The sequence below is a fragment of the Symphodus melops genome (assembly GCF_947650265.1).
Source record: "Symphodus melops genome assembly, chromosome: 14".
NCBI lineage: Eukaryota > Metazoa > Chordata > Actinopteri > Labriformes > Labridae > Symphodus > Symphodus melops.
Window position 1 is genome coordinate 19,156,729 of NC_136704.1, and position 12,089 is coordinate 19,168,817.

At 40.8% G+C, this 12,089-nt stretch overlaps 1 protein-coding gene across 2 annotated transcripts in view; it reads right to left on the reverse strand.

The window, feature by feature from the left end:
- The window catches only part of LOC306834844 (cadherin-20-like), a 121,685-nt gene that overhangs the window by 13,162 nt on the left and 96,434 nt on the right, over positions 1–12,089 (reverse strand). For both annotated transcript variants that reach the window (XM_079361068.1, XM_079361067.1), the window contains exons 3-7: positions 11,189–11,489; positions 6,988–7,282; positions 6,054–6,173; positions 2,908–3,075; positions 461–648 (exon numbers count right to left, since the gene is read on the reverse strand). In XM_079361068.1, coding sequence (XP_079217194.1) covers positions 461–648; positions 2,908–3,075; positions 6,054–6,173; positions 6,988–7,282; positions 11,189–11,407 — 990 coding nt within the window. In that variant the 5' untranslated portion in view covers positions 11,408–11,489. The remainder of the gene's footprint in view (positions 1–460; positions 649–2,907; positions 3,076–6,053; positions 6,174–6,987; positions 7,283–11,188; positions 11,490–12,089) is intronic.

The following is a 12,089-nucleotide window of genomic DNA, read 5'->3' on the forward strand; positions in this document are numbered from 1 at the left end:
ACATCAACCTGACAGCAGATGCACTTTGAGTAAGCAAAAAGTTCCAAAAGGGATACAATACAGCTATTATTACCGGTTTCCTCATGAGCCCCATCATTTTGTATGAAATAATCATTTAGACCCCAAACCACGTTTAAAATCACCAACAATAATCTTTAGATTGATGCATATCTTAAAGGTTTCTCTAACTTCTCCCTTGTTGTTATGAACGTTTGCATTGTTTGAAAATAGTTCCTGGCCTGGTTCATATTGTCGCCTGTCCCAAATCAAGTCCATAGACTGACCTCAATAAAAACCTGGCTATTAATTGATTTTTCACTGTAAATGCTTTATCAAACACCATCAAATCTCTACACCTGGTAGAATGAGACTAATTTATGTTTTTTAACAAAACGATAAATGAACATTAAAATGATTCATACTATTTGTGGCCTCTAATATAAATGTGTAAGCTCTTTACCCTTTTCACCGTGATGATGCCAAACAGGTTGGTGGGGTCGGTGCTGATATCAAACGAGTCCCTCCCGTCTCCGTCGATAATGCTGTACCTCATCTCAGCGTTGACCCCGATGTCCCGGTCCTTCGCCCAGATCCGCCCAACCACAGAGCCCACGGGGGCTGACTCGGGGATGCTCATCTGATACAACCCTGAGGAGGCAAACAAACACAGCGATCATCCGGGTGCACCTTGCCTTTCATTTCCCACTAGAGGGAGCCAAACCTCTTCCATGTCCTCTCAGCAGCTCAGACAGCTCAGAATAAATGGGTCCATAAACGCCTCACAATTGGGTTCCATACAGTCTCACGGGTCAGCTTCAATTTCATCTACCGTTTAACCTCAAAGAAGAGGTGACAGCTGCCCAATTTGTGGCGCTCCCTGCAGTCCAAAGTGAAATGCCGGCACATTGTGCTTGACAGAGGGGAATCCCTGAAGCTCTTCACAACTGATCAAAGTTCTATCCAAGTGATGGCGCTAATTGGTGCAGGGACTGGTGATGGAGGTGGGCGGGTGGCGGTAGAGGCGGCGGGTGTTTTTCTTTGTCTAGCAAGGGAGAGATGACCGCGGACAGCTAGACAAACCCTGACCCCAGGAGGACGGTAATGAGAGGAGCAGGAACGGGCATAATCAAAGAGACAGCGAGGGGCGACTGGTGGGCTAAAGGAAGAGGAGGAGGGGGGAGGTAGGAAAGGGGGCCGGGGGCTAAATGTCCAGGGACTGGTGGCCAGACGTGGACAGAGGGAGAAGGGCAGAGGGGCTAACAGCTCGGAGGCCTGAGAGAACCGTGGTGGAGGCACACATACAAAAACAGTAAACTCTCCTGATGTGTGTGTGTAGGTGTGTGTGTGTGTGTGTGTGTCATGATGAATATGTAAGCTGCTGTTCCATGTTTTATTGCAGACACGCACGCAGCTGAAAAACATGCACAGACAACCATAAACACAAGTTAGGCAGCAGCACTAAAACAAGACAGTGTTGTTTTTAAGATTAATGTGAACTTCAGGGTCATTTGAGGACTCCAGGTTTGTTTGTGATAGCTCAAAAAAAAAAAACAACCCAATAAAAATATTTCATCTCTAAATCTCTAAAAACTCAATTTCAGCATGATTGGGCATTTTCCCCTGAGGGTCCCTATACAATGGTGTTGTACAAAAGCACCAATAAAAATAATAAATGAATGGAATTATAGACCTTTAGAACATGTGGGATACCTCTGGGACCGGATTAAGGGTGCCAATATTTGGATTAACCTTTAGTTTCATCTTTTTAACCAACAATAACAACTGACTTGATGTAGTTTGTTTTGAGATACTACTGCAGCTGAATGAATCATTTGGGTATACTTTTCTACAGCTTCTACTGTTATTTTTACTGGTTCTGTCTCCATGAACTGGTTGTCTTTTTGCCCTATAAAATGTCAGAAAATGGTGAAAGATGTTTTGTCCACAACCCTAAGACATTCTTTTTTAGAGTAATTTTTAGAGCAATCTGGTGTTTTTTTTTTTTGTTTTCTTTTATTTTGGCCCTTTTTTTCCCATAGTTTGAGGTCCTAATTGGCTTATGGTTAGATAAAGTTTTTAAATGGCTTCAGACTGGCTGTAAAGACAACCTCTCAGGGCTCTTCAGAGGGCTTGTTTTTGCAACTGATGGACGCAGGCTTTTATTCCTCGTGCCTGGCAACATTACAGAATAATAAATCTAAGGAGATCAGAATTGTTTGTTTCTGAAAACATACTTTAAATCACTCCCTTTAAATCCACCAGACTCCATTTATAAAAACAAGGATTTTCTCTTGCAGAACTTGGGAGGTGCAGGTCTGCCACTGCCTTCCTCGGTTGGTTTTTCTGTGTGTTGTGTGATTTTGATCAAACACAAGGTTAATGTAAAAAAACATGAACACAAGAAAACATACTGATTGAGGAGGCGAATGAGAGGGAAGTCGTGTACCCTGCAGGGTAAAATCACTGGTTTTGTCAATGGAGTTTGGTGGCTTTGAAGAGAAAGGTGTAACAGTTGTTCCTGGTATTAAAAAGCATCTTGCTTGAGAAGAAAAATGTCTTAACCTGCAGGGAAACACTTCTTATAACAAGCTGAGCCAAACAGTGGATACATGAAGTGTCCTAAGATGACATGTTTAAAGCCATAAAGATGCTCACAAGGTGTTTTTGCAGCACCTCAGTTATGTTTTGTGATATTTCATTACACAAAAAGTTTCACAACTCTGGCTGCACTATTTCTCTTAAGAGAAACTGTGAAGAAGTGTTTGTCCCTTTTTATCACTGAAAGTATCAACAGGGATTAGAGGGAGGCGATGAGGTGTCGGAGCGATCAAGGAGTGAAAGAGAACTGAGAAAAAAAACAACTAAAAGACAGGGTGCAGTGTCGAAGAAGTGAAGTCCATCTCTTACTCTGGTCAAACATGGGCGGGTTGTCGTTGATGTCGCCGAGCGTGATGTTCACAGTGGTAGTGCCAGCCAGCCCCCCCAGCTGGCCCCCCATGTCTTTGGCCTGGATGACCACAGTGTAGTTCTCTCTGGTCTCCCTGTCCATGTCTGCCAAAGACACCCGGACCACGCCTGAGGAAAGCACAGAGACAGAGAGGGCAAACACAGAGACAGGAGGTGAAGTAAAGGTCACACACAGAGAGCTGGTGACACAGATTAGGGTCATGTGTCCGAGCGATGCACTCCTGGAATGTCACAATCCCAACGGACCGGACATGAGACTGCATGAGCGATTGTTAATTAAACTTCTTCTTCTTAGTCTGTTTAAGAATAGCTGTAACACACTGTGCACAACTTCTTTATTTGGATGCAATAGCAGAGACAAAATCAGATTCTTGCCCTAAAGATATAAGAAATGGAAAGGTTTAAGTGCACTTCAGTTTCATTCTTATGTCTGGAAAATGCAGATTTATCTGCATTAATGAGGGGTTTGCATCCCAGGCTTAGTCTGTTAAGTGCAGGATTGCATTAATGGAATGAAGTTCATCACATTAAAGTCATGTGGCCGTCTCTTCTGTCTGTTGTAGAATCAATCTGTTTTTGTCAGACATACAACCAAATCTGAAGTTATTAGGTCCAAACTTATCCTGCTCAAAGACGACTATTAGGATTTAAAGGATGCAGTGTGAAGAAAGTAGAGACACAGACACACACACACACACACACTCACCCTATTATAGAGCAGTGAGAAGTGTTTGGGTTGCGTATTAACGTTGAATTTAAGCATATGCAAAAATAAGTTACATATATAGAAATTCTTTCACAGATTGGTTTGTGAACTACAGTCATTTTGTCTGAATGATGTTTTTGTTGTTGCTCTGTTTCCTTGTTTCCATTGCTTTCTCTCTCTCTCTCTCTCTCTCTCTCTTCATCCCTCTATCCATTCTCAACTCCAAAACAGTCTCAATAAATAGCTGTTCAACATTTTTCTGGTTGTGCCTGAGGTTTCTGCTTGTTAATGAAATTTTTTTTAATGGCAGAAATTGTGCAGGTAAAGCCTTGATTTTATCTATATATAATTAATTTAATAATAGACTAATGTTCACTTTTCATGTTGTCAGTCTGTTGAAAGTAGCTTAAAAGCTCAATAAACTCTTTATTCATCTTTTACTTTTTCAGCCCCTGCCTGAAACTGTTCGTCAAGGCTCCAATCCCTTATGTGCCCACTTTCTTCTGATTGGCCAGCTCTCTAGAAGCCTGCTAGGGGGGCAGAACGCTGCAGGGCTGTCGGGGTGGGGGGCTGCTCTTCAGTGCTTAGAAAAGAAAACCTGTGTGGAACCAGGGCAATGTGCAGCATTGACTATCCAGCAATGTAACACTATGTGTGACTTTGACAATGGGGATCAGCTGCATCTGGTTTTACTGGTGCATGACACCTGAGAACAAAGATATGAAAAGTTTCACTGAACGAATCCATTTAAATGGATTCAAAACTGAAGGATGGAAAAAAAAAAGTGCCCGGCTGGAATGTATAATTTTCATGAAATATAGACAAACATGAAATATTAGACAAATGTACACTCTCTTCCTACTTTCTATCACTGCATGCCATCGTCACGCTATTATAAACACCTGAGACAGACAGTTTTGCCAGAGGCAGCAGAATCAAACCAAGGTCGAGAGATGTATTGTGCTGCAGAGTAAGAAAAGAAGTGAGTGTACAGTGCTGAGCTGTGTGTGTTAAGGTTTTACGTTGTGTTTCCTCCAACAAAAACCCCATCAGTGAGGTGCTTAAAGTCCAGTCAGGGACGCCGATTGATAGCTGTAGAGCCTCTAGTGCTCCAGTGATAAATGAATGTACAGCAGCCGCCCTCTGTGAGGCTGCTGATGGCACGGCAGTCTGAGAGGTTTGGCAGTAGATTTCTGAGTTGACAAACAAGGAAGTGAGGAAGCTGTGGTAAACAATGGACACTGACTCTCTGCGTATAGGGAAAGTAATGGATTTTTGGAGATGTGTTGCAGTGAAGTATTTAGGTTCAAGGAGTTTAGTTCATTATTCACAAGTTTTATGTTCTTAAATGTAATTGTATTTTCTTTGCTAAGCTAGGCTTACCTCCAGTTTGTTTGTATTAAACATACAAGGATGTGAGCTTTAAAACTGCTTTTTGTTTAAAGTTTAGATTTTGCCAAGCTAGTTGTTGTAGTTGCAGCAGTTGTATCGACTTAAGTATATTTAGCTCCAACACATGATACACAAGGATTTCAAACAGTTTTTTATGTATTTTTTTAACTGCCAAACTTGCACTTTCACATGTGAAGCTAGGCTAATCATTTTCCATCTATTGGTCCATATTAGTTGTAAAGATGAGTATCAATTATAAGTTTGTGAGATGAATAAAGGATTATCTTATCTTATCTTAATTGTCAAGCCAAACTTTTGAAAAGCCAGTGATGAATTTAAACCCTATACAACACAACAGCATTGTTTGCTAACTGATTGGCAGAAACGTCATTTAGAGTAAACAGGCTAAATAGTCGTCACGGTCCTTTAGTGACACACAATGATAAGTGGATATATTTTTAAGAGATTAAACCTTGAGCTTACTCTAACAAGCCACTTCATTATGAAGAGTAGCTTGTCTCTCTCTTTCCTTGTATTAAACAAAGAAGTCACACTTCTGAGCTTAGTATTTTTTTTGTTTTGTTTGTAAGACGATTCTGAAAGTTGTAATAAAAGAAAGACGTGTTACAGGAAAAGTGTTGGGTAGTCTCGTAGCAACAACTGAAACCATGCTGAGCTGAACACATTTAGAGCCGGCTGGAATACACAGGGGCTTTAAGTGAGCGCTGCTAAATTCAGACTTTGGTGCAATTATAGTGCAGTACAGTGTGAGAAAACAAGGTGGGGTTTTAACAGTAGCTGTCAAATGAGTGTTAGCAAATCCCAAATGTCAGAGCTTTACCAGGTTATCTAACATCATTACAAATTCATACAGAGTTCATAAGATACTTCAAACGCTTCAAGTATCAGATGGAAATGCTGCATTCTGCAGTCACAGATTTAGTATCTTAGAGGGAGATTTTGCATCATATACTGTATGCAGTCATACCAGTCTTGGCGTCCACTGAGAAGTACGGCTGGCCCTCCAGGATGCTGTAGACAACGCGAGCGCTGTTACCATACGTGGGGTCGTCTGCATCTGTAGCCGTCAGATGGATCACAGAAGTTCCTATGCAAATACAGAGGTGAGATGTGTTAAAGTTAACAACATGGACATTTCTTTGAATTGATCCCTGGACAGAAATGTTCTCAAATATTACCTGAGCATTAGTCTTACAGCAACACCTACAGCCAATACAATATACCACTACAATAAAATGCTATTATAGGATATACGTATGCATCAGAAACCTCATACAATGTGATGTCTGTGAAGTTTTACTACCATGGATTAAAAAGACATGATTTTCACAAAGTAAATGATAAATATTTTGGTTCAATCCAACCAAATTTAACATGAGGTTCAGATAGAAACAGGCTATAGGAACGTCCCTATGAGGTCCACTTGTGTACAGCGAGTGAATCTCAAAGCCTGTACTTTTCACTCTTACTTCAGTGAACAAGTTGAATCAGTGCCTTACCTTCCAGAGACCTTCTTTAAACAAGTTTCAGTACTTTTATATGGACTTAAGAACAAGTTAACTTTTGCTATCTCCACAGTGGCTTGTGAGGAGATAAGGAAGTATAAGAAGTCGGTCAGGTCTACCAGTTGCAACACATAAATCAAAGTACTGGTTGGAGTTTTTCATCTATAGTTGGAGGAATAAATCAGGCTTATTCTCTTCAAAGTAACCACAAATGTAAGTTTATAAATACTAAAAGAAAGAGATCTAGACGGAACCTTTGAGAGCCATGATGGCTCCAAAAGACTATTGTGTATTTCGCTGTTGTTCAGGCTGCAGCTACTCCCCTAAAAACAAACGCAGGCAGCAGTTAACTTCATTTCACCATGCATCTGTCTGCCTGCATCTCGCCCTGCTCACCTATATTGGACATTTCCGGCACCGACGCCTTGTAGGGTCCGTCTAGAAACCTTGGCTCGTTGTCGTTGATGTCCTGAATCTTTACAATAAACTCAGACTCTGGCTCCAGAGGCCTGTCCGTCAGGCGGTTGCGGGCCTGTGCTCGAAGTTTGTACTGGGCCTTCACCTCCCGGTCCAGTCTCTGGAGGGCGTGGATGTCTCCGGTGCTGTCGTCGATGGTGAAGGTGGAGCCTGCGCCTTCGCCAGTCAGGATGTACTTAATGGATCCATCGCCTTTATCCATGTCTGAGTGGAGCTAAGAGGTGTTTCACAGAAACATTAAAAATCAGACAGCATAGATACATTTGTATATTTCCTTCTCTATACAAAGCCTGATAACTGAAATGGCTGACCAGTCCTTACTGAGTTTGGATACAACTGTCATGGTCTAAAAATTAAACAACTTAATACTACTCTAGCTCTCTGGATGTAAGTAAGTAAGTAACATTTATTTATATAGCTTTCAAGAGCAGACGTCACAGTGCTTCACAATAAAACAAAGAATGCAGTCTGAACAAATATAAACATGCTTGAAAGAAGCTAAGCTAATTGTTCAGTTGCAACCCTTCTGAACGAACATGCTGAAATTTGAAAGACAATAGGCAGGCATAGTGATGAAACTAGATCCAACATTTTAGGCGGTATTGTTAATATTGGAACAAGCCAATGCCAAAACAATTTACTCCACAAGGCTCTTTTAGGACCACATGTGAGGACACATTAGGGGTTGAGAAAGTGTTGTGGATACAACCAAAACTCATTTAAACAGGTAAGATTGGTGCCAAAACTGCAAACGCTTTTTTAAGAAACTTAAGGTGGAAAATCTAAAAAATGATGACAAACCCACGAGAGGAAAAAAAAGGTATAAAAGGAAAAAAAACTGTCCAAAAGTAGGAGAGGAGTGACCTATTTCTGAGGCTATTTTTTCCCAGTGATCCTCAACATAAAGACAGGACAAAGGATATTTCTGGGCCAAACAATGGAGGGTTCTAGTCTGATTGAACTGAAAATGTAGTGTGAAGTAGTGCAATACTTAATAGAGCATTCAATCAAGGTGATCTTTGAAGGAAAGAAGAGAAAAGCAATCCATAATCTTTGATTTTAGGTGCTGATTAAAAAAAAACACATCCTAGTAATGTTTCTTTATTCCTTGGTTAGGAAAAAAAGTAATTTTAAACCAGTGGATAAGTAAACTGTAGACCTACAGGGCCGGTGTGTTTGGTTTTACCCCAATACTGTAGCTGTAAGTAGACATCTAATCACAGCTCACAGCCCTGTTGTTGCCATGAGCCATGCAGTGCAATCAGAAGCTTTTGTGGCCTAAGTGCAAATTCCAGACTGTTGATGTGCAATCACTGCTTACTTCGCACTCAAAGGACTTTGGTGTATGAGGAGTACTTTCTCCCATTCTAATAGTGGAGCAAAATTAAATGTCTCTATTCACATTCGTCACACATATAGTTTACTGCGCAGAGAGCAAACAACACAGAACCAACCAAAATCTTCCATGCTGAGCGGAGACACTTTCTTCAAGCTACTTCTGCTGGCCTTCGGTTGTCTGTTGCCACAAAGCAAAATGACCAAACTCAGGTTGTCCAACTCTTCAGGTTTGCAAGGCATTCATTGTTGTTATTCAGGGAATAGTTCAGAAGCAATCTTCAAATTCCATCACCATTCCCTGAGAAGCAGGCGAAATAGCTTTGCTATCTTGTGCCCACCTGCATTTTCTTCTGCAAAGCTCTGTGCATCCCGTCTCGACCCAGAATACTTTTTTTAATCAACAACGTATTGTCGTTTTCGTGGTAATATATCTCCGACCAGTCACTTCCCTACGCCTGTTCCGACTTCTCTTATACTTATCCCTCCTCTCCAACCATGCCGATGAAAAGAAGGACTTTGACTCTCAGGCAAAAATCAAGCAGGTAATTGATAGCTGAAGCCCAAACATCCCCATGTCTTTGCATAATAAGAATACAAGGCGGAAAGGGGAGAAAACGTTCATGATGGCGGCTACAGTACATGTACCTCCTGGTTTGTCATGTCCAACAATGCCTTGAGTGCCTCTCTGGGAAGTAGCCCGGCCTGTCAGAATCACTTATTTCATTCAGCTTGGCAAATTAGGGTGGGCGGCTTGAGAAGAATTATATGAAGAAATGCTAAATGGGTAAGTGGAAAAGCCAAGTTTGAAGTGAACATGCTTGAGATTCTAAGGCATACCATATATATATATATATATATATATATATATATATATATATATATATATATATACACATATATACATGGGTACAATGCTTTACCCAGGGATCAATCAATTTGGTCTGAGAATCGTTGAATCTGGCATTCTACTTGTGATTCCTGTGTGCTGTCAGGGAAATGATTCCATTACTCTAATTAGAAAGGTTTAAAGCGTTTCTAAGAGAGATTTGAAAATATTAATGTTAAGTACTGTGGTGTTTTAGAATCACTACCAATTTGATCAAAGATCTAGGAACTGGATTTGTGTCAGCGCATTTCTAAGAATTTGGAGCATATGTTCAAACATTTGGACACCAAGAAATTAGCAAGTTCTGTGAATATTCAGCAGGATTTAGTTTACTTTGTTTTCAGGCTAAAAAGCGGACACAGATATTATCTGGGATCAAAACATAAAATGGAATTAACATGGAATTGAACATCATCTATCCATGCTACCTAAAGGTCAGTGCTGATTAAAGGAGGATAATTGAGACTGCTGTAAACCCTGTATAGCTGTTATATTAGTAAGACTATTAATCAAACAATGCAACTTGATATTTAACTTGTTATTTTGGATACAGTACAAACTTTAGGACTTTGGTAAAAATAAAGAAAACATAATTTATGTGCACCTCTTTGCTTCAACAGTATTATATACATATTTTGTATTTGATCAGGTGTAACTTTAAAAAGCTTCAAAGTTTATAGATAAATGAGAAGTCAGAACAACTGACTCTAACTCACATTTCACTACATCTGCATCTGGAGTACTGTAATCTATTCATTAATTAATAAATAAATACAATTATTAAAGAGCCATCATTCAACAGTGGCATCATTAATTTCATGATGACTTCCCCCACATGGTAATGAAGACAAACTGCTGGTGAGCCATGTATGAAGGTTAAAGATGGATCAGAAATGATCTAAAGTGTTCACATAAAAATAGGCCAGCACGATTTGGAACCCATTTGTAATGAATGTTAAGAGGCGCCGACACACTGCTTGGCACATGGAACACATCTCCTTAACATGTTTATGTAAACTCTTGATGTTAAGAGAGGACGGCACCCAGACAGTGCGTCCATTTTAACAAGCCTCTACTGGTTGTCTGTACTTCTACTTATTCAGATGTCTTTTATTTACAATCTGCTCTAAACCACTTGCGGCTAAAGGGATTTATAACGTTTATGTAAATAAAATAAACTGACAAATTTAATAGAGGACAATATTTTATCTTAACTGGCAAAGAGAGAGTGCCATGTTCTCAATGGGTTATTTCTCTTGAGATGGTTTAATAGCTCTACTAGGACCTGCTATGTAATGAGTTTTCATTACAGTTTGGAAGATAGCCGTGCCTATCTCTCCTGATGATGGCTGTCCTTACAGCTATCGATCAAATGTTCGAGTCACTTTAGCAACCGACCGATCAAAGCGCTCCTTTGTGAGCAGCTCCCGTGTCTGCTCCTTTCAGAGCATGTCAGTTGTGTTGCAGACGTACCCTTCACTTCTCAGGACTGCGTGAAGCTCGGTTCGACTCAATTAACTCACTCTCTGCTGTCTGGCTGGGGTTCAAAGTGGACAGAAGAGAGGCTGTCTTAGCAGGGACGCAGTGCATCCAGGGATTCAATTGGGATAGGTCGTTGAAGTTTGCCTCTGCCTACCTGTGATCTTCTCCTTTGCATTCATGCGCTTAGCACTAGCGGAGCAGAAGATGACCTCCAGGCTGCTGAGCGCTGAATCAGTTCTTTGGCTGTTTGAAAAGTTAGGACTGAAATCTCTTTGCATAACGTACACTGAGGCACCTAACACACCGAGCAGAAAGGTCACGCATAGAAGCTGCTTCCCTCCTCCCAGGCATGAAACATATACATATTTGCATTTTTTCAGGTCTAATACAGTATAACCTGTAGTCAACACTGACCTTTCCAATGTAAAGTGGTTCCAGTCCAGTATACTCCTCCAGGACAAAGAACTGGTTCCACACCCAGCCTCTCTTCACCCGATGGAGAAGCGCTGAGCTCCCCTTGTTTTCCTCTTCTGCAGGGTTACCCAGAAGGCAGTGAGGCAGAAGGGTCACGATGCAAAGGGCCAGCAAGAGCAAGGTGCTGGAAACCGCTGGAAAAGGCAAACCGTCTCCCATTGTTAAGCACAGAGAAGTATTTGAAAGGTCTTCTTTCTTCAGGAGTGCAGTTATATGCTTTTTTCACTTCTCTTTTGGCGTCCTGGAAAGAAGAAAGAAAGACAGATGAGTCTCAGATTTATCTCTTTTTGGATGCTGTCATCCCAACCGAGCAGCAGTGTGTGGCACTGCAGGAGAGCCGCAGATCACACATATTCCACATCTTTTCTTCTGCCTCCATATTAGCTGTCCACTACTGAGTTTTTGTGCCGTTATAATGAGCTGCGCCTGTACTGAATGCAGGAATTATTCTTACCCTGTGGTAAGGTGGAGGAGGAGAGGAGGAAATACAAGCGGAGAAAACCATGAGGACAATAGGTAAAAAATGTCACGCTGCCATTCATCATTACCTTAACGCCACAACGGTGAGGACGTCAAGAAAAAGGAGTATGTCAAGGTACATGTCATGTAATGTCTTTGATAGCAAAATGAGGAGACAATTGGTGGCTTTTACAGTTTTTTGGGGGTTTTTTTCGTCAAAAATGTTCAGGTATTATGTCTTCATAAGGGCTTTTCATAACTGTCTAACAACATTAGTTTACTGAAAAGTAGTTGGATTACACATCGCTGTCTTAACAATAAAAAATTAGAGTTTTAACGATCACATTTGCTCTCCGGGAATGAATGAGATATTTCTCATTCA